General features: G+C 33.5%; 3 protein-coding genes and 1 long non-coding RNA gene across 5 annotated transcripts; 1 reads left to right on the plus strand and 3 right to left on the minus strand.

The window, feature by feature from the left end:
* Positions 1–263: 263 nt before the first annotated feature.
* LOC133301058 (UNC93-like protein 1) lies at positions 264–2,199 on the minus strand. The gene is made up of 2 exons (XM_061500647.1): positions 1,037–2,199; positions 264–483 (listed from the first exon to the last, which is right to left on the minus strand). The coding sequence occupies exons 1-2, from the start codon at positions 2,197–2,199 to the stop codon at positions 264–266; spliced, it is 1,383 nt and encodes a 460-aa protein (XP_061356631.1).
* A 6,463-nt stretch (positions 2,200–8,662) lies between these two features.
* Positions 8,663–11,535, minus strand: LOC133301068 (UNC93-like protein 1). The gene is made up of 2 exons (XM_061500657.1): positions 9,315–11,535; positions 8,663–9,192 (listed from the first exon to the last, which is right to left on the minus strand). The coding sequence occupies exons 1-2, from the start codon at positions 10,472–10,474 to the stop codon at positions 8,973–8,975; spliced, it is 1,380 nt and encodes a 459-aa protein (XP_061356641.1). The 5' UTR covers positions 10,475–11,535; the 3' UTR covers positions 8,663–8,972.
* A 1,041-nt stretch (positions 11,536–12,576) lies between these two features.
* LOC133301069 (uncharacterized) lies at positions 12,577–18,517 on the minus strand. Of its 2 annotated transcripts, XR_009750136.1 has the most exons (4): positions 18,424–18,517; positions 18,198–18,258; positions 15,423–16,366; positions 12,577–13,607 (listed from the first exon to the last, which is right to left on the minus strand). It is a non-coding gene; the product is annotated as an uncharacterized LOC133301069 (long non-coding RNA). The 2 variants fall into 2 exon arrangements; XR_009750135.1 differs by lacking the exon at positions 15,423–16,366.
* Positions 18,518–19,301: 784 nt separating this feature from the next.
* Positions 19,302–21,491, plus strand: LOC133301056 (uncharacterized). Its single transcript, XM_061500645.1, has 2 exons — positions 19,302–19,510; positions 20,151–21,491. The coding sequence occupies exon 2, from the start codon at positions 20,220–20,222 to the stop codon at positions 20,655–20,657; it is 438 nt and encodes a 145-aa protein (XP_061356629.1). The 5' UTR covers positions 19,302–19,510; positions 20,151–20,219; the 3' UTR covers positions 20,658–21,491.
* Positions 21,492–23,203: the final 1,712 nt, after the last annotated feature.

Here is a 23,203-nt window from a genome sequence, read left to right on the forward strand (position 1 = left end):
CTCTAACACATCAAACAAGTGAGTTACATATACACATTCAAATGGAAATTCCAATATTTCACAGTTTTAAATATGATCGTGAGACCTTTGAACAATGACATGACAACCATAAAAAACAAAAACAAAAAACTACACTGCATTAAGTTCCACCTATGCACAGATCTTATATTACATTTATATCAAAGACTGCCTTCTAATAATGATAAAAAAGAAAATGATAATAAAAGAAAGACAAAAGATTCTGTTGATTTACTTGGATAATATCATTTGGCAAAGCCATTGTCAACCTGTTTAACGGGTTCCTCTTCTGTTTTATTGTCCTCTTTCACTGCCAATAGAATCAGAACCAAGAGTAACGGATAGCGTACTGTAGTGAGAACCCAATTCACAATCAACTGTGTCATGGAGGAAACATTGTGGTTATCAATTTGCCAAAAAACTGCTGCCCCTACACTTTGTATGCCTTTATAGAACCCACTGTACCTATGCAAGTGCAAATAATAGTTGATTTCCAAATGGTTAATTAAATACAAGTAACAGTGACCATTTTGTTACGTCTGGCCAAAAAAATTACCAGACTGTCATGCTAATAGTAAATTTTCCCGGAATGTCACGTGGGATAATTCGCTATACTGTGTAGCGAAATATACTTGCAAATAATTCGCTACACAGTGTAGCGAATTATGCCACGTCAGAATGCACAGTTAGCAAAAATGACACGTGTCAAGCAGGTAGTAATTCGCTACCCTGTGTAGCATATTATGTTCGCGAATGATTTTTTGACACGTCTCACACTTTCACAGGAAAAAACTGATGTGCCATAATTCGCTATCACTGGTCTGCAATATGACACGTGTAGTGTAGCGAATCATGACACGTGACAGTCTGATAAAAAATACTGTTCGCGTGACATTTAGATAAAAAATTTGACAAAACGTGACATTTTGGTCACTTCTTAAATACAACGCCTTTTCATTGAGCAAATAGCTAAAACAATTTTAATTAAACAATAGAGAATAAGCTTTGCATTAATTACCTGCTAAGAATCTCAGAATCATTAGACAGTGCTCCAATAACCCAATAGACCATGCTCTGGAACATAGCATCTAGCAACCCAAAGCTAAAATACAACACAAAGGGCCCAGCAAAGCTAGAACCTGCGTCCTTAAAATCCAAAATCTTGGTGTGGTGTTTAACCTGATTAGCAATTGCACCACCCCATATGACAGACCCAAGAGTAGCTACCACACCAATTCCCAAGAGACCCCTATTCCTTCTGCTCTTAAAACTGAAATCCATTATGTATCCAATCCCAACTGATCCCACCATCTGTGCTCCCCAATAGAAAACATTGTTAAATCCTCTAGTTCTCAAACTGAACTCTGTCTTGTTGACATGATTGAATTGGTAGGTGTAGAAGAAATTGCTGGACAAAGCAGCAGGAATTATGAGAAGCATTTTCCAATTGTAGAACAACTTAAGAATCTCCACTGATTCAGTGGCAACATTAGAGTACAACATATTGGTACACCTAGTCCCATCATCACGAATAACCTTGCTTGCTGGCAAGATAGTCAATGAAAAAATAGCCCCAGCTGACATAAACACCATAAAACCTATGTAGGTTCCATCATTAACAGAAGCAGCATCATTACCACGATGGTAATTCGAAATGAAAGGAACTAAGCCACCAATCACACCACCCATGTTGAAGATGCTCCAAAAAATGGCAATGTAAGTCCCTTTGCGGTTCACTGGAGGATATGATGTCATAATAGCACCTTGTGCAGCCCATACTAGCCCTGCTCCAATCCCAAGAAAGGCACCAGAAACTATGGCAAAGGTTTGGTGTTGGTAATGGTTGTAATAAAGAAAGGGACCTGCATAGAGTGCATATGTGGAACAACCTGCGAAAAGTATGAGGTGGGGTCCGAGGATGTTGTAGATGCCACCACCAAGGATGCCAAAAATGGCAAAAGTGGTGTAAAGTGCAGTGAGGGAGTTGTTGGAGGCAGTGGCATTGACTTCGCCGCCGCCACCACCCATTCCAGAGAGGGCATTGAACAAACCAGGGCCACAAAAGCAGACCAACCCAATAAGGATAATCTGAACAAACGGTGAATTGTACCTGAAAAGGGAAGTACTTTTGGTATTTTCAGGTATTTGGGTACCTGATTCTTCATATTCAGTGGAACTCATTTCACACTTGACAAAAACTGAACATCTCTTTCTTTATGTTAAGACTTGAGAGTGGAAAGAGAGACGAATTGTGAGACAATTAAGGATTGAGGGCAATGAAATAATTTAAGGGCAACAGTGAAGCCGAAGTGCATCATGGACGCACTATTATACTAACGAATGCATGAAAAGAAGGTGTTTAGCAAGCCTTTTTATTGAAAGCTGATATTTTTTTTTTTGGAGTTACCCAACCCTAATTATCTCTCTTTGAGACGAGTTGGCTCCCTCCGGTATCCCCACGAGCTTCGACTCTTTGAGCCGGCTATGGGACTAATCCGGAGTGCGAGGGAACAATGATGGCTAAAGGTTCAGCCCCCTCCCCAAGAATGCATTCAGCGGGAATCGAACACATATCCAACCCCACTGACTCAGCGCCAAGTTACCAACTGAGCTGCACCATTGGGTATTGAAAGCTGATATAGTTAGTACTAATTGTTTTAAATTTTATTAAAAATAATCATCAGTCAATGAAATGCTTAATGAATATCACATTGAAGAAATAAAAAAAAAAAATGTAAACCGAAATATTATTCTTAAAATGTCATCTTAATATTTACTTAAAATAATATTTAAAAATAATACAATTGTTATCTTGAAAACATAATTTTTTTTAATTATTCATAATAATAATATATATATAGAGAGAGAGAGAGGGAATTGAATATTTTCCTCCTAACTAATCTTCCTATATACATCCTCCTCTTTATTTAAAATAGCAAGTATTAAATAAAATAAAATTAAAGCATTTGACGTCTGGAAACTAAAAAAGCATGTAATGTTTTCTTCCTTCAATAATTTAGTTACTCTAAAGTAAGTAATTTATTTTATGAGAAAAATAAAGAGTTATTATGAATGAGAAAATCATCACCTAATACTTTACTTATTAAGTATTAAAAAATTTCTTGAAAAAATTGCATTGCATATAGAAAAAAGCAATTGTCTTGATTCTAAAAACCTAGTAGTGGTTAATTTTACTATTGTGTTTGTTATCTTCGTTCACTAAATCCTCAAGTGACGAATTTCTTTGTTTCTATTTTTTTTACGCGGTCATAATTATTATAGGATTTTCATGCCTAATTGAGATGAATTTTTATAGGAGGTCAGGTATAGTCGCTAACTATATATGAACCACTCAGACTTCAAAAATTCTGACATGTCGTGTCCGATACTTTCCGACACTCCAACAAGCGTTGTAGAGACTCAAAAAAGGTTCAAAGATTACGTTGCGTTTTTAGTTCCAATTATTAGATTCGTTAGATTATTATTATCATTTTATTTAGTTTAATATAAATATTTGGGATATATAATGTTTCTTTGCAAAATTGATAGGTAGTATAAAGTTGGTACATGATATACTTACAACCAAAAAAGTTTACCACCTTTACAACTAACCTAATCACCGTTGATTTCCGTCAATCTAACGGTTATAATTTATTGGAAATTATAATTAATTAATAAATGCGACCCAATAATTTTCAAAAAATGATAACCGTTAGATTGATGGAAATCAATGGTGATTAAGTTGGTTGTAAATGTTGTAAACTTTTTTGGTGGTAAGTATATCCTTCCTCTTATAAGTTTAACTTCATTATTTTGTTAAATTATTGAGTATTAAATATAATATACATTACATAAATTAAAAATAATATTTAATATCAAAACATCTCCTAACGTGTCAAAATCTAACATTTTTTAGAATTAACGTGTCGAAATGTCGTGTCGTGTCGTGTTTCGTATCCCGTGTCGGTATCGTGCTAATAACCATTATATGTGTTTTTTTATTAAATATTACAAATAAATTTAAGTTGTGGCAGTGACAAAAAACCACCCTAAAAACTGAATCTTCGCTCTCAAAATAGGCTGTTCTAACAAAAATGAAATCAAAAGTTAAGCTTAAACGCGAAATAATGCTACTATACTGTTATGGATCTACATAAGGTTCGTATGCCTAAAAAGTCCAATAAAGGGCTTTCACATGATAACTATACAAGAGTACGAATGGGCTCATGAATTATAAGGTCCAAAACTCCAATATTTTCAGGTAAACTCTATAAATAGGAGGTAAAACTTACATGCATGACATAATTTATCTCTTACTGTTATGTTGTCACTGTGCATATACACCACCTCCTTTGGCTAACGCCGTTATCGTTGTGTACAATGATATGTTATCTCGAGCTATCTAATCTATAGATACCAGGAGAGAGTACCAGATCCTATACGTTTCTACACAACGTATTTACCCGTTTTTACTAATAACCATTTTTACTTGCATTTTAACACGATTTTACATAGCGTTTCTACCGTTTCTACATTTTTACATTAGTTTTTGAAAACAATGCATGTGGTGACCATAATAAATAGAATCATACAGTGTACAAAACACAATGACAATTGCGAGTTGTATGGAAGTGTAGAAAGTCAAGTGAGCATAAGTTTGAGAAAAGATAGAATAATCAAATGAAGAATCCTTAAAGAGTGAGGTGAATTTCAACAATGCGCTGGGTCAAGTTAAAGTGGAGAAGAAAAAGGCCGTGATTTCAATAACAAAGGAAGAAACTTTAAAAGCATGGATAACATTTTTTTAGAAAAAGAGGATGTGGCAACAATTTTAATAAAAGAAGAGTCAATGATTTCAAATACATGGCTAAGGAAAAGTTGAAAATAGTTATGGCTTCGTAGAGGAAGAGGAAAAGGTAACAAATACTAAAAAAAGAACTAATTTTGATTGTAATTGTAATTATATTACTAAAAAAGAACGATGTGTGCGTTTTATTTTTTTCAAAAAGAAAAAAGAGAGAGAGAGAGAGAGAGAGAGAGAGAGAGAGAGAGGCCTTCATACCTAACGTAAATGTTGGTCAGTCTACCAGATTTTGATGCATTCTAATATAAATGTTGGCTAAACTTTTTCCGTATGCCAAAGCATTGAGAAACTGCCTATCTTGAGCTGGTTATTCATATTCAATTACTTAAAAATTAACTGTTAAATTTGAACTTCGAAAAAACATTATTATTGTTTAAGAAATCTTTAATTGGACTGGAGACTTTAAATTGAACCCTTCTTTTTGTTTTAAAAAAAACAGAATTCATTTTTTTTTGCAGTTAATATAGATAAGTTATCTATATTAAGCTCAAAACGATGTCATTTTAGAAAAAAAATTAAAATATTTTTATAATTATAATTTATTTCAGGATTATAATAGTCTTTTTTATTATAATTTTTTAATTTTTCAACTCAAAACGACGTCGTTTTGATAATAAATGTAAATAACTTATCTACATTTACTGTCGAAACATAAAGTCTATGTTATCTATGTAACTTTTTTATTATTTTTTTGTAACCCTGGTGCATGTAGACAGTTTTACTTGAAGATTTGTAAAGATAGGAATTGTAGAAGCATCATTACCCGTAATAAACGGTCCAAGTTTTAGGTATATGCCTAATTTTGGACATCAACTCATGTATGATGTAGTCCAGTTGTTCTAGCCAACAAAGAAAACCTATAATTACCACATCCCCAGCCTTAAAAATATCTAGAATATAAGAAAACTAAAGGGGAGGCTAACTGTCATAACCAACTCCAACGGTCAACTGAAAATTTGGCCACAAAACATCCTCTGTGCCAGGTCAATTGCTCTTGCAATCCGAAAAATTCTCCTGAAATTCAGACACAAATGATGCCTATATAGTATATATATAAGTACTAACCTTTGTTCAATATTCACCGTCTCTGCCTCAGCATTCTCTTGTAAACAATTTTCATTTTCATTGTACGGTGAACACCACACTACCTCCTCGTTCAACATTTATATTCAATAATGGGAGGTTGTGTGAGCAGTCCTAAGGATCTTGCCTTGAACGAAGGGGAAGAAGCCCCGGTTGAGTCTTCAACCACACCAAAGGCTGAGGCCGAGACTGTTGCTCAGGTTTTTTTTTTAATTATTATTATTACATTTCATTTCATTGCATGACACATCTTAAATCCTATTTGATTGTTATTTTTTATTTTTTAATAATCGAGAAATATAATATAAAATTATCGAACGGTTATACTTATTATTGAAAAGTTTTACAACTATTACTACTAAACTAATCACTATTGATTTTCGTAAATCTAAATATTATAATTTATTGAAAATTAATAATTAATTAATAGATGTATCTAATAAATTATAACAGTTAGATTGACGGAAATGAATGATGATTAATTTACTGATAAGAGTTATAAAACTCATTCCTCCCTATAACCATTAATGTAACTTGGCTAGCTTTAAGCTTTTGGTTGAAAAAATCATTTACAATTTGATTGATGGATTTTGTGCAGGAGAAGGTCCAGGAAGGGGGTGAGAACGAGAGTGAGAAGAAAGAAGAGCCTTTGGTTGATCTGTCTGAGTCTAAAAAGGAGAATGTGGTAACCAAGGTAGAGGAGGCTGAGGTTGCTACTGAGGCCAAGGAACCAGAAAAGGAGAAAGCCAAGGCTGAGGAAAAGAAAGATGAACCTCTTGTTACCCTGTAAAAATATTCCGAGTGTCCCATTCTAATAATCCTGAGCCAAATTGAATTCATGATGTGCTAGGGAGTTGTAACATGGTGTCTAAATTCATATCATATTTGTTTCACTTCTTGGAGAATCATTCATGAATTAAATAATTTCTTTATTTATATCTTACCAAATATCTCTGAGCTTTCTTACTTTTTCTTTTTGTTGGCCTTACATAAATTAAGTGCTGCGATGGCTAAAAATATTAAATAATGAATTAATGAATAATTATTGAAAAAACTGTATTCAAACATTGTCTTACATCCACCACTTTAATGCACGAGTTTAGAAGTATTCAAGATTATTAATTTGAGGTAAGATATTCTTACTATCAATTTTTTCTATTACCACTTTAATCATCATTTGATTTAAAAGTTATTTTTCTTTTCTCTCTCTTCATTCAACTTTTTCTCTAATTCAATGATAATTAGAGTGGTAGTGAAGTAGTAGTAAAAAAAATTGGTAGTAAAAATATCCTAACTCTATTAATTTATGCTTTGACATGTTTAATTTGTTTATTTTTATAGTTTGTTGACATGTTTCCGAATTATATCATGGGAAAAAAAAGGTGTATCCTTTTAAATAATATAATTTGTGTTCTTTTAATAGGTTTATATTATGTCTTGTCGGTAAGATATGGTTATAATACGGGGGAAAAAAAATTTCTCTCTCCATCAACTGATGTGAAAAGTAAAAAAAAGTAATTTTTCATGTTATAATTTATATCTTATTGATAAAACATAATATAAAATTACTAAAAAAACTACAAATTATATCCTTTAAAAGTTGAAATATATTAATAGTTGACTTTATGGTCAAAATGAGTCCGCGGGACCCATTTGGCTAGTTTGCTCTAAGTTGAGGCAAATATTGTTGGCCGGCTTATAACCGGTTAAGTATAGTTTGAGCTGATTAATTGGTGACATATTGTGATTCTAAATGGATTTCAGACTATTTAAGCTAACACATGATCCATATTTTCTTTAATTATAAAATTACTTTAAAAATATTAATTTTAAATAATTCTTTTAATTAAGTAATATTAAATTTTAATTAATTTAAATTAAAAAATTTAAAATTAATTGTTACTTAAAATAAATGATTTTCTTTTAAAATAACATTTAAGTATAAAAAAGAGAGAAATTATACTTACAACCTATTTTTGTTTATAATTTCTTACCATCTTTTTTTTTTATATTTGGATCAAAATAAATTTAAAAAATTTCATTTAATGTCACTTTATAACTATTGATAAGATTTTGATATATAAAACTATTTATGCAGCAACGACAGAAATAATTTTGCCTAAAATTAATACAGTGAGTTTCGCATATCTTAAATTTAGACGAAATATGGTTGATTTTATATAACTTACACTAAAATGAACTTAAGGCTTGTTTATATTTTTTTAAACTCTATATTTATACTTGTCCCCGGAAGAGAGAAGACTTTAGATTCATACATCCGAAATTCAAAGCGATGACATTCATCAAATAAATAGTTTTTAAACATATCCATAATTTTAGCTATATAAACTAAAAAAGTTTTGACGAGGGCATATCAAAAGTAAAAGGCTTAAGGGTCACTTTTTTGTTTTTTGAGAGTATTATTAGACGAGGGCATAGTTTTGAGCTTGTAATTTTTGGGTGTTTGAACGGTTATCAAACAAAAAAAGAAAAGAAAAAAGAAACGCACAACATAGTAGTTAATTTTTTAGACATTTCACAGAGTAGTTTCTCTCCCTTTTCATCTTTCTTATCAATGGCCTGCCATCTAATATCCATTGTGTGAGAACACTTTCGTAGGTGAAAAGTTCATTTCCCAGAAAATCCATCTATAACCACAAATATAGAGCAAGAGGTGTTCAACACGCCAAGGGAGTTCCATAGGTAATATAAATTACATAAATTTGCTGCCCTTTACTTTTCTCTAACACATCACACAAGTGAGTTCCATATACACATTCAAATGGAAATTCCAATACTTCAAAGTTTTAAATATGATCGTGAGACCTTTGAACAATGACATGACAACCTTAAAAAATAAAAATAAAAACCTACAGCATAAAGTTCCACCTATGCACAGTTCTTATCTTACGTTTATATCAAAGACTGCCTTCTAATAATAATAAAAAAGAAAATGACAGTAAAAGACAAAAGATTCTGTTGATTTTTCTAGACAACTTGGATAATGTCATCCGGCAAAACCAGTGTCAACCTCTTTAACGGGTTCCTCTTCTGTCTTATTGTCGTCTTTCACAGCCAATAGGATCAGAACCAAGAGTAACGGATAGCTTACTGAAGTGAGAACCCAATTCACAATCAACTGTGTCATGGAGGAAACGTTGCGGTTATCAATTTGCCAAGCAACTGCTGCCCCTGCACTTTGTATGCCTTTGTAGAATCCACTGTACCTATTGCAAGTGCAAACAATAGTTGATTTCGAAATGGTTAATTAACTACAACCCCTTTTCATTGAGAAAAAAGCTAAAACAATTTTAATTAAACAATAGAGATTCAGCTTTGCATTAATTACCTGCTAAGAATCTCAGAATCATTAGCCAGTGCTCCAATAACCCAATAGACCATGCTCTGGAATATGGCATCCAGCAACCCAAAACTAAAATACAACACAAAGGGCCCAGCAAAGCTAGAACCTGAGTCCTTAAAATCCAAAATCTTGGTATGGTGTTTAATCTGATTAGCAAGTGCACCAACCCATATGACAGACCCAAGAGTAGCTACCACACCAATTCCCAAGAGACCCCTATTCCTTCTGCTCTTAAAACTGAAATCCATTATGTATCCAATCCCAACTGATCCCACCATCTGTGCTCCCCAATAGAAAACATTGTTAAATCCTCTAGTTCTCAAACTGAACTCTGTCCCGTTGACATGATTGAATTGGTAGGTGTAGAAGAAATTGCTGGACCAAGCAGCAGGAATTATGAGAAGCATTTTCCAATTGTAGAACAACTTAAGAATCTCCACTGATTCAGTGGCAACATTAGAGTACAACATATTGGTACACCTAGTCCCATCATCACGAATAACCTTACTTGCTGGCAAGATAGACATTGACAAAATAGCCCCAACTGACATAAACACCATAAAACCTATGTAGGTTCCATCATTAACAGAAGCAGCATTATTACCACGATGGTAATTCGAAATGAAAGGAATTAAGCCACCAATCACACCACCCATGTTGAAGATGCTCCAAAAAATGGAAATGTAAGTCCCTTTGCGGTTCACTGGAGGATATGATGTCATAATAGCACCTTGTGCAGCCCATACTAGCCCTGCTCCAATCCCGAGAATGGCACCAGAAACTATGGCAAAGGTTTGGTGTTGGTAATGGTTGTAATAAAGAAAGGAACCTGCATAGAGTACATATGTGGAACAACCTGCGAAAAGGGTGAGGTGGGGTCCGAGGATGTTGTAGATGCCACCACCAAGGATGCCAAAAATGGCAAAAGTGGTGTAAAGTGCAGTGAGGGAGTTGTTGGAGGCAGTAGCGTTGACTTGGCCACCGCCACCCATTCCAGAGAGGGCATTGAACATACCAGGGCAACAAAAGCAGACCAACCCAATAAGGATGATCTGAACAAACGGTGAATTGTACCTGAAAAGGGAAGTACTTTTGGTATTTTCAGGTATCTGGGTACCTGATTCTCCATATCCAGTGGAACTCATTTCCCACTTGACAAATACTGAACCTCTCTTTCTTTGTGTGAAGGCTAGAGGGTGGAAAGAGAGGTGAATTTTGAGACAATTGAGGATTGAGGGTAATGAAATAATTTAGGGGCAACAGTGAAGCCGAAGCATACTAAGATATAGAGACCTGCCGTCCATAATACGACAATTTTGAAGAAAACTTTGCACCTTGAAGTTACATTTTCTGCTTTTTGACTTCGATACACATCAAGTGTATGCACATGGCAGAATAATTAAGCATTCTAGAAGCTTACGCAAGCCTCTTTCTCAGTGAAAATGGCCTTTTTTTCTTCTTTCAAAAACTATTTCCTCATGTTGTTCTGTTGGTGTTTAAAGGAGGATTTTCTTCTGCACAGATGGCTATCACCAAAGATGCGTTTCCTTTGTTTAATTGATGTCTTATCCAGTTATTTGTTTTTATTTCTTTACTTTTTATTCTCCGTTAGCAAGAAAAGTCAATTATATCCTCGGGTTAGTGAGAAAACTTTATGTGCAACATATGTATGTACATCTATAAAAAAAAAATTGCACTTAAAAGAAATTATAAAAAAAAGAGAAAATATACTTCAGCAGTCACTTTAAATAAATTATCTTTATTTACTTTTAAAATGACGTTTTAAAGTTAAAAAATTATAATGATAAAGATTATAATAACAATGAAATAAATTAAAATTTAAAAAACACAATGATTTATGTCCCAAAATGATATCGTATTGAGCTCAATACAGATAATTTATCTACAGTAACTGAAAAAAAAAAAACCCTAAAAAAAACATGGATAAATATGAAAAAAAAAAATCCCTTTCTAATAAAAGAGAATACCAAGCTCTGTACTCCCGTCGCATAAAAAAAAACTCCCACTTTAGTCTTTACTTTCCCCCTCTATATTTCTTTAATAGATTCCTTCTTTTTTTGGGCCATAGATTGATGTCATTTAGTAAAGCATGCGAGAAGATTTTGATTAATTTTTTTAAAAAAATTATAAAACATTTTCAAAAAATCTAAATATTTGTTATTCTAAACACAAAATAAAGTAATTTCAAAAATTAATAAATCCGAGATGTTTTGTACAGTATTTGTTTTAGGATTTTCTTGATATTTTAAAACCTGTTATTCATATTTTAAATGATTTAAATAAATGAAAAAATATTTATCATTTTAAAGGATATAATTTTAAATCATTTTAGATGAAATAATATCATTTTAACGTATAATTAATATTTTTTATATTCTTTCTCCTCCATAAAATTAGGAAAAAAGAGAAAGTGGAGAAAAGAGAATGTAAAATATCATCTATTATACACTAAAATGACGTCGTTTCATATAAAATGACAGAAAGATATATCATTTAAAATAATAAATATTTTTCACATAAATAATTTATTAAGAATGAGACATATAATGATATACCTAAAGCAATGATAAAATGTTCTTGAGAATTTAGGTGTGTGTAAATATAGATAGAAAGAGATAACGATATACGCCATATACCATTTGTGGAAATCAATCAGAATTAGATAATATCAAAGTGTGAATTAATTTGACAAATTTTAGAGCGAATATGACTGTACACCTACATAACACTTCAATTATCATAAATGCATACATGATTTTATATGAATTTAGGTGATTCTGTTTAACTATATGTAGCTATCCATTATCCAATGAATCCATGTGAATCTGTTCTGGATTCTGACATCCAACCATAGGGTAGCGGTAAAGACCAATGTAGTAACAGAAGATAAGGATCTTTTTGTACATTTACTCACAAATCCAAACTAAGCAGAAACCCACGGAACCAACGCTGTCCTTTTCTGTGGTAGGTGTAGGACCACCGAAATTGATTTATTAACAGTAACATGAATCCATTGCTGTTGTCAACGTTCATGTTCCACGCCGGATTCAAAAGTCTTTAAGTTTTAACTCACTATGAACTCATAAAGAATTAGATTTAATCCTATAGTTGTATTTTCCCTTTGTCCTTTTTGTTTTGTCAGATAGTGTAAGGAGGGACAAAGCCGACTCTGGCCGGCAACAAATTTCCACTACTTGTAAATTAAAATCCTACAAAGAACCATGTATTCATCAATTTATAATCATCTTAACTCAAAGTAATCTGATTAGTGACAAGTGTTTTATACCCACAATTTCAACATAAGCACCATGGTTGTACCAACTATCAAAATTTAGTCAGCGTTTTTGTTTTGTGTATAGTTTGTGTCCTCGAAATTTTATCTTGCTTAGCCTGATTAATCATTAACATATCTTATAACCTATCCCACAAATTCAGAGCAAACGTCCTTTGCTCCAAGGATATCTGGATAACAGATGTGAACCCTTCTATTCCGTAATGGTATGTTCTAAATGGGTAGCTGGCTGGGAGAAGGTTATAGAAATACTATACTAGGTTATTCTTTTTGGTTCGGTTCACTTACAAGAGATCTTTTAATTAATAAATTAAATTATCAAACCTCAAAAAAACATTGCTTCTAGAAAACCTCACCCGTCTGTCCTTCAATATGTTTAAAATCATTACAAGTTGAAGGGGTCCAGGGAAATTCAGGCAGAAAATTATGATGTTCAATATTATTAATTACTTTCCCTTGAATTTGACGTGTTGGTTTAACATTATTACATGATACTACTAAAAAAGTTAACATCACAAAAATGACATTGCTGGATGAAAGTCAAATTCAGAAAAATTCGGGTGCTCAATCAATAAAATAATGTTTGAGATTTAGCATGGGTGGTTCAAACAAAGTTTAAATGGTAGCCCCATGCCCGAATAAAATAGAGAGACCCCAATTAAGAGCTCTGTTTTTTGTTTCAATAACTCAGAAATGGTTGGCTGGAAAGAATAAAAAGTAGCTTTGGGAATTATATTATACTGAACTTCAATGTGATAGTTTATCTCCTTCATGCATACGCTGACAAATAACCGTAAATATTAACGGAAAGCTGTTGCCAGGGTGGATTATAGATCTTAATGAAGTAGAAAGTACCAAATAATTTTTGACTCACCTAACATAGGGGAAATGGAAAGTTGAGGGGCATGACCATTTTACACCATGTATTTAAAGTATCCTTGAATGCAGCTACTAGTGACATTAATCTGCAAGAAGCACAACAAACTCTTGAAATAACATAAGCTAACTTGAATAAGGATGAGGACAAATAATTGAGGCAAATCTAGCTCTCAAGAAGAGCTAGGACACAAGGAGAGGCTATCAATATGATTTTGTAACAAGTTAGTACATCCGATTGATTACAAATTGTAAATAAAAAGTTAAAATTAAAAAAGGAATAAAAAAAAAGGGTAAGAAAAGAGAGAAAATAATAATAAGCAAAGAAAAAAAGGTGACTCGAACAACTTATTAGATACCTTATCGAATTAAATTGAAAATGACTGAAAGATGTATGTTAAATTGATGATTTAGAAACATGTAATAAACAGAGAAACAAAGAAACAAACTTCAATTGGTTTTGTGAGACTTTCATGTTTTAGTACAATTAATTTACGAAGACAATATATGTCTATTTAGATGCTTTAAACTGAAAAACCAAGGCATCCGTCACCATTGAGATCCGATCTGTCGCTTCTAGTAGTTTATAACTTTAGATCAGATGACCATATCTTATACATCCTTCAACAGCTGCCCCTGCCTCGTAAATTCAGAAGAAAACCTTGTAACTACAACAATGGCTTTATCATTATTATTCCCTGTATCCTAGCACTTGACACGTCACCATCCATATGAAGTGCCAATAAGGTTGCAAATTAAGTTCATAGTCAAACTAAAAGACCTTCATATATTAATTTACCTTTTTTGAAGAGTTCGGACCTAGGGTTAATATTCTTCTTGTCATCATTGTTGTTTTCATCATTCTAGTTTTGCTATCTCAAAGCTTAAAGCCAATATTTATCTCAGAAGAATTTGAATCGCCATTTCTATATCATCTAATATATTCCCAGGTGCAATCCTTTGGTAGTCTTAAGACAGTTTTCTACTTCTAAGAAAATTATTCTAATTTGTACTTCCAACTTCCACTTCTAAGAAAAATTTCGAATTTGTGATTCCAACTTCTACATCGATATGATTAATATGCAGGTGCTCTTGAACTTCAAGACTGTCAGCGATCGCTCCAGCCCACCCATATTCAGAGATGACGTCCAAGAAATAACTTGTAAAATACAGGACGAAGAAAGAAAGAAACATGGGAATGGAAAATATGTCGCTGATTGTTTGGGCACATTTTCTTGAAGGGCACATTGATGCTTGCATGGCAATGATACCTTTTTTGCATCGGGTATTCCCACATACATTAAGCATGGCTATATTACATTACCTTAAGGACTGACTGAACATTCAATAAAAACAAGAGGCAGACTAAACTGGGGAACAACATAGCTTGCTTATGTCTAAACCCAACTTGCTTATGTCTCCAAACACAACAAAAACAGCAGAAATCTCATGATTGCCACTGCTCATCTAGACGACAGAATTCATTTCTGTTTCTAATACAATCACATTATAAACTTTCCCAAATGAAGTGGAGAACTCAGACTAAAATACGTTTCTTAAACATCAAAGGGAATAAAGCATTAAAGCTTCAACACAATCTATCCTCAATATTAGAACCATTATAAAAGTCAACTTATTGGCTACAATGAGTTAGCTAGGTAGGATACGGTAAAAATTATCAAATCAAATCTTATGGAGGGTATTTAAGAAAGTTATCTTCTTCGTTGTAATAGTTACTTAAAAGTACCACAGAAGAAAATTCTGATAATTCATTTTAACATCAATAAAAATGTTTTTCCAACTGTGCTTAACCAAAACAGTGGCACATATTGAGAAGCATATTTTTATCTCTCTTTTTTTGGCTAGACAGAAAACAATCTTATTACGAAGAAAAGCAAACAAACCTGGAAGTTATCAAGACGAGAACTGGCACTAGATGATCAGGAACACTATAAAAAACTGCCCTTCCTAGCTGGAAGCAAGCTTAACATCAAAAGAACTTAAGTTCTTTTCTTGGTGTAGGAGGTGACCACCAATACAGGCTGAAGTAAGCTGAATAACTACCGTTCTCTGCTTCAAATGCTTGATGAACTTAGATAATGCACAAGAAGCTTTCCCCTTAATACCTTTACATTCTATGCCGAGAAAATTGGGATAGCCACTGACGGAACAATTAACCACTACATCTTGCTCTTCTGAGCGTTGAATGGGGAATACGAGGAAATAGTCCTCATTAGTCTCCCCAGAAGGGCTACTTGTTGACTGATGATGTATTAATCGGAAATACAAAGGACATCTTTTAAACTTTCATTTGGAAACCAACGACCCTTTCTTGCTCACGGTACTAAACCAAGAGGCCAACTTGACCACAATTAAACATGCTCTGACTACCCTTTCTCTCTCGAAAAGAGGAAATATTTTCATCAACTTTGTAGAGTTCATGGAATTAAGGAAACATGAATAATAGGATCATTTGGTCCAAAATGATTATCATTGAACAAGGACCACAATCAGTAACTATAGAAATTAACAAGGCCCGCAATCAGCACACTAAGACTATGAGACATAACATGAAATAAAGCCAAGCTAACTAATTCTTTATCATCTACATGCTGCTGCAAAGTCAAATGGAAATGTGAGATGCCTACTAGGCGAATGCTTAAGTCTCCAATGATCATATCAACCGAGGATTATGAACACTGATAAAATTCTTTTGCACTAATGTAACTATCTATATTCACATGAAACAAACGAATCAACTTCAACATCTCCTTTATCCCAAACTAGTTGAGGTTGGCGGTCGACGAACCCAAGTTAAAAACAAGAAAATATTGAGGAAAAAGGTTTCCTGGAAAAAGAAGCTAAATAAAATAAGAAAAAAAATTAATAAGAGAGAAAAAGTAAATTACAGAGAAAGATAAACAAATAAATATATATAGGAAAAAAGGACTGAAAAGACCATCTGAACATAGGAAAAAAAGAGTCTATCACTCTAGAGTGCTATAAGCTTTCCTCCACTCCATCTTAATATATACCATCCATCAATCTATTTCCCAATCCATGAACTCTTGTTTTACTACTTTCCCCAAGTAAGTTTCGTCCAATCTCTTCCATTCTTTGTGTCATACTTTTGGTAACAAACTTTTATTCTTATGAGAGCATCTAGGAGTCTTCAAATAATATACTTAAACTAGCTCAATCTATGTTCTCTCATCTTTTTAGCCATCGGAACTACTCATCTCTTTCGTCGAATATCTTCATTTCTTATCTTATCCATCCTTGTATAACCACACATTCATCTTAACATCCACCTTATCATGAGACAATCTAATAATAGAGGTTTTTTTTATCCAATCATGGATTATAGATTATTTTGTCAAATTAATTACAAATGTAGAAATGAGGGGGGGAAATTCAACTCGTCCTCTAAAAGTAATGCGAATCCCACATCTGATTGAACCATAAAAAACTCATAATGAAGGCTATTACATCTTCGGTGTGTAAATTGCTTGCACGTGGTTTTTTTTTTTTTTAATTTACATTTAGCTGTATAGCTAAGTATTACTTGCTCAATAAATCCACAAAAAAGCTACTGCTGCTGAATTTGACTGTTCTAGTCCTGATTTCAACTCATTTAGTCGCATTGTATATAGTTTTATTTTATGGAAAGCAACTACAAGGAATGGTAATGGTAGACTATTTAAATGGCAATTGGAAGGAGTCTACTTCTTCGCTGTTGAATATTTTGATAATTTCATATCTTCTGCTCACATTATTCACACTTGAAGTAAAAGGATCAACTCATCAACACGTTATTATTGAAGTTAAACTCAGAAGTTTTGAACCTAATTTCCACATTTTTTTTTTTAAATGTGCATCATCTTGGAGAGATGATACTACATCTTGGTGTATCCTCTTGGAGAGACTAAAGATGTCTGACTATGTTCTGCTATATTATAGTTAAAGAAACTGTATATTTCTCACTTGTATTACAAAGAATGAAGGTTACAACATATACACCCAGCCTATGTGTTAAAAAAGAGGAAGGTGAGGGATTTTCTCCACTAATTGTTCTAATCAAATCAACCTAAACAAGGTAATATAGAACATAATAAAAAGCAATAAAAGGTTTCTAAAAAAAACAGTGATTCCTACAATAATTACAAGATTTTCCACAATATTAATATCAATCATCAAGTAATTTATAGTAAAATGATAATATATTATTAACAATTGGATTCTAGGATCATAACCACAGACCTTGGGGATTAGGGGGTGGACACAAATAATTTACATGTCAATAAATGAATGTCTTTAGAAAAAATATCCAAGGTCTGTAATTTTTGTGTGTATCTGTGGCTATAATATAAGTATATAACCGAACCCTGCATTACTTAAAATGAAGATGGGAAGCTCTCTAAGGCTTACAAAAATGAGTAGTGATTTGCTGGGGGGAATAATCCAATGCTTTAGAAAAATTTATAATATCCCTCTCTTCTTCCTATCTTGAGGTAGGGTAATGCCTAACAAATGATACATTTGAATATAACAGAGATGTGTTTATTTCGATTATCAGCTAGGATCTCAGAAAAACAAAACCAGGGAAAGAAAATTGCTCAAACTTATCAAAACGATTGAAGCAATTCATGAAGTGATGCTCGGATCTGATTTCTACTTACCTGAAGGAGGCTGAGAGATGCAGAAAAGTTTCAACCGTTAACAATTTTTGGCTTTCATTTCCTTCAAGCATAACACCAACTGAGTTAGCATAAAAGCTTATTAATAAATCCATAGAAAAATTATTAAACCAGATTCTTTCTGTTAATATAAACGTAGAAAATTGAAGTTAAATAGTAAAATTGTAGGAGGAGAAAATGAAATTCTATAACGTGCTGTTCTGTAAACCTTGTCGATTGGAAATTCAGACTTCAGATTACCAACGACAGAGGCAACTTGAAACTCTGCAAACCCTAGCAGTTGGTGGCAGAGAAGGTCCGATGGGTCGAATTCGGGTCATGGGCTCAGCCCATCAAGTCATGCAAAAAGAAGTCCGAAAGACCCGAGGAGCACGTTATGCTTACACGTGGCAAGATTCAATAGGAGGACGAAGTCTCCGCGGCTCTCTCTCCTCTTAATTTGGCAAATATCGGTTTTAAGTTCATAGATTTTTTATATCCGTGTCAAATTTAAAGTTTGATATATTAGACAATTGTTAGATTCAAAAATATTAATGATATCACATGTTTATAAATTAGAGTCGTTGATCTTTTTTAATCTAATAATTCTTAGATAAGGTGTCAAACTTTAAATTTATCATCAATTTCGAAAGATTCACCACTTTGGGAGATTTAAATATTTTCGCTATTGACTTGTTACATATTCTGAATTCCATAAATAATTTAAAGAGTTAAGTTTATGGAACATTAAAGGAATTAATTCGTTCAAAAAAAAAAAATTAGAGCCGGGTTAAAAAAAATTAAAAACGTGAAAAGTACGACGGAGAGAACCGTTTGGTACACGTACACACGTGACAAACAATCGATAAAATTAAAACTTATTCATATTTTAATTTTTTTTGATTAAAAATAAAAAAAGGTGATGTGTTAAGAGAGAGCGTTGGATCCGCTAGTTTAACCAAAATTGTAGGTAAGGTAAGGTGTGGCGAAATTACATTTGATGTGCATTTGGGTTGCATTTTGATTTGCGTGTGTTTTGTCCTACGTGGGACGTCAACCCCACAAGTGGTGTGTCTAGTTTCTATAAATACCCCACTCATTCCGCTTCTCTACTCGTTTCATTTAACGATGTTAGATTAGGTTCAGATAGATAGAGAGAGTGAGTGAGTCTCTTATAGAGAGAGAGAGAGAGAGAGAGAGAGAGAGAGAGAGCTCTTTTTGTTTTTGGTTATCTTTTGGAGGTTTATCTCTTTCTTTTTGTAGGTACTGAGGAAGAGGAAGATTCTGTGTGTGGGCTTCACTTAGCCGAAGAGCGTGTGAGTTAATTTCCCTTCATTTTCTATTGTGGGGTGGGTTGGTGTAGTGGTGGTTCTATATTTACCTTCTCTTTCCTGCGCGTCATTATTATTATTATTATTATTATTATTATTATGGTGTAAATGTAACAATTAAGCGTGTAGCATGTATGTGTTTAATGTAAGATTTTCTGAGACATAGAATATCAGTTTTGTCGTTCAATTGTTGACGGAGCGCGTGTTATAATTGTCTGTGTTATCTGTTGTTTAGGAAATCCCACTTAGCCTTGGTTTAGATCTGTCGCATGTGGGTGTTTGTTTCTGCTTAGGATAAAAGCTTTTTGTCTTTTTTGCAGTTTGTCAAGGGTAGATGGGGGTGGTTACATCTAATTTTGTTCACGCTGTACGAATTAGATTCTAGATTTGCGGTTTATGATATCCCATTTGCTCATTTCCTTTAACAAATCTCTTCAACTTTTTTTTATCTGTGAATGGTGAGCTAAGATATTATTGAGAGACCCTTTAGAAGAAAGGTTTAAGTGACATTAGAAAACCAGTTAAGGGTTATAGAAAAGTATCAGTTCTTATATATCTTTCCAGCTAGTAGGTAAATTTCTGTGGAGTTTGACTGAAATCTGTGTTGTTGTGGTGGGCCCTGCAGACAATTCAGGCAAGGTCTTGAAGTCGGAGTGTATAAGATTACTTAGGAGTTGCTGTTTCGACTGAAGAAATGGAGGTATATGGCAAATCTATGGTTGCAGGTCCTGCAAATGTTATTTATCTGTCAAGTATATTGGGCCAAGAGGGTCCAATTACTGTTCACAAATGCGACTGGAAATGTGAAAATGAACATGTTTGTGGAAACATGTATCGCTGCAAGCTAACAGGGCTCACTCACATCTGTGATAAAAACTGTAACCAGAGAATTCTGTATGACAACCATAGCTCCCTTTGTCGAGCTAGTGGTCAAATTTTCCCTCTTACGCCAGCAGAGGAGCAAGCGGTGAGAGGTGTTCGAAGAAAGCTTGATGCAGAGAATTCTCCTTCTGATAGCTGTGGTTTTAAGCGTAGACGGGATGCCAAATTACATCCTTCTCCTTTTGAGAAATCTTTCTCTGCTGTCAGTCCTATCTGCAGCCAAGTTGGAGATGGCATGGATATGAGCTAGATATATGTTATATAACTGAAAAGACTTATCATTTCTCTTGTCCTTTTGATTTTATTTCTTTTCCCTTTTTCTATCAGATGAGTATGAATAACAGAACTTGAACGATTATGGATTACTTAGTGGTGGACAAGCTGTATGTCCATCTATTGTAGGGGAACTCCTTATATTTCTAGTATTAATGGAATGTAGTGCTTAAAGTAACTTGACTGTTGAATGGGGATTTGAGCAGGCTCTATTTAGTATTCAGATGTATATGAAATCTGAATTGACTTCAGTTTCTTGCTAACCCTAATGAGAAGCAGACTATTGTAGCTGGCTGCAGGATGCATTCCTTCAACTATTATGATGCTTGAATTTGATTTAGGACCTGAATGGTGTACTATGTATCAACATTGTACTTAACTATAAACCTTCTGTAGCTGGCTGTTAAGTTTCTCGTGTATCTGTAATCACAGGACAGTGCTATTCCAGTATTAGTGTACTCGATACTAATACTAGTACTATTGAGTTGTATTATTTTACTTCTTTTGTTTCTCTTAATTCCATTAGAACAGCACTCAATTATCAAACTTGTCCCTTGGGCAAATTTTCAGTTTTGCTCAGGGTTTTGTAGGTTTCCTTGACCTTACGTAGGCTCAGGTTCTCTCCAGTTCCTCATATGAACAGATTTGTTGTATATCTGAAAACTAATTTTAGTTTTGCTGCCTAACTCTTCCTAGTTCTGTTGCAGACTCAACGAAGATGATATATTTCACATTTTCTTCAATCTCATTTTTCTATTATCGTTTCTTTCCATTATTTGATTGATGGCTGCTTGTCTGAGTTTGATGTCGCTTGTGCAGGTTTTGCAGCATGTGCTACCAAGGAGCATTCAAAACATTTTTGTTGCAATACTGAATAAAATATTATAATATAGAATTGCTTTGTGCTAGAAGATGAAATATTGATACATGTCTTCTTCTTTTTTATATGTAGGTACAAGCATTGCTACATATGGTCAAGTTTGCCGCTGCTGAAGTTTGGATAAGACAACAGTTATGGAGCTGTATGGAGTCATGAAAATGAGCAGGGGATCCGGAGAGGATGTGTAAGAACTAAGAAGAGTTGAGGAAAGGACAGCTCTGATAAAGTTTGGGTGGATGATCCAGACACAATATAGAAAGCTGAAAAAGTATGCACACTCATTCCAATTTAGTTTGAAATATAAGACCTCGTTGAGTTTGTCCTTCACTATACTATCTCTTGCCTGTGAAGAGTGTGGCATTGATTGAATAAATAAAAGGGACCTGGCCAGGGATACTTACAATTATCATCGGGGTCTATTTGTCAAACCTGCATGCATTTCCTCTATATATTGGAGGATTGAAAGTGTTTTATCATTTATTTGAATTTGTGAATGTAAATTTGTATCCCAATGTTTTGATGCCAGAGTTTTGTAAGCATATCTATTTTTTTTCTTCTTTTTTCATTTTTGTAACGCCTTGTAGTTCATCAATGAAATTCAGAACGGTTATGTTTCATATAGCTTTGCGAAGCTTAGTGCTTCTTGTTAAATTCTCCCTTTTAACATCACTTTTATTACACAAATTTTTATATTTTGAAAATCCACACAGACCTCTCCTTATAAGGTACATTTGCGAAAAAATAAAGTAGAGAATCAATAGGGCAAACACCCACAGAACAAAATTTGATACTTTTATTTTCTTGATTTTCTCTCAAATAGTTGACATGCTGTGCTGCGTTTCCTCTGAAGTGAACTTTTCACTTTGAGCTTCAATAGAGGAGCTACATTCAAAATTTCCGAGGCAAGGTTTTACCGTTTTGTAGATTAACCTGTGTTATGGCATTCGTTGTAAATGGCTATCCAAGCTCTCATGAGTCCTTGTGCTCCAATTGCTTACCAAATTCATGAGTTATTGAAGAGGCCTTGGTAGTGGCAGATGAAGATAAATAATGTTTATTGTGAAAGCAACATGGTATCTAATTGGTTAGCAAACAGCAAATCATTCCCATTCTCCTTTATATGGGGATTGCATGAGTTGTCCTTTTCTCAGCAAGCTTTGGTGTTATTGCTCCTATCCTGAATTATTTGTTGTGTCTTCTTAGGGTAGGGGGCTTTGCCCTTCCCAGTGCGTGTTAGAATGAGTTGCAGTACTTAGAAATCTCTGTACTTTCTCCTAAATATCGGAAATAGCCAATGTTACTTCTAACATATTAATATGCAATTAACAAATTTTTTTAATATATTTTTTAAATGACAAAAATTAAGTTACAAATTTTTTAAAAAACAGTACACTTGGTGAGTTAAGTGATAAACAAGCTTGTGTTAAGCAGATGATGAACTTCTATAATATTAAAGGTTTGAGGCTTTGAGCCTGTAAAAAAGTACTTGTAGGGAAGATAAACTAATCTTAAGCGCTAATAATGTGAAAAACTTTGTAAGAGCCACACAAAAAAATTGAGAAAAGAAAAAGCAATACTTTTTCGTATTTTTGATAATATATTACCTATTGTTGTGTTAAAATTTAATACCAACTTCTTACTCT

The sequence above is a fragment of the Gastrolobium bilobum genome, unplaced genomic scaffold (genome assembly GCF_033153095.1).
Source record: "Gastrolobium bilobum isolate Gb01-03AN ecotype WA unplaced genomic scaffold, APGP_CSIRO_Gbil_v1 utg14771, whole genome shotgun sequence".
Classification (NCBI taxonomy): Eukaryota; Viridiplantae; Streptophyta; class Magnoliopsida; order Fabales; family Fabaceae; genus Gastrolobium; species Gastrolobium bilobum.

Excerpts from the sequence above, each read along its gene's own strand:
- LOC133301058 (XM_061500647.1), bottom strand. The coding sequence starts at position 2,199 with ATGAGTTCCACTGAATATGAAGAATCAGGTACCCAAATACCTGAAAAT. Across the intron at positions 484-1,036 it reads GATTCTGAGATTCTTAGCAG|GTACAGTGGGTTCTATAAAG; the intron begins GTAATTAATGCA and ends GCACTTGCATAG.
- LOC133301068 (XM_061500657.1), bottom strand. The coding sequence starts at position 10,474 with ATGAGTTCCACTGGATATGGAGAATCAGGTACCCAGATACCTGAAAAT. Across the intron at positions 9,193-9,314 it reads GATTCTGAGATTCTTAGCAG|GTACAGTGGATTCTACAAAG; the intron begins GTAATTAATGCA and ends CACTTGCAATAG.
- LOC133301056 (XM_061500645.1), top strand. The coding sequence starts at position 20,220 with ATGGAGGTATATGGCAAATCTATGGTTGCAGGTCCTGCAAATGTTATT.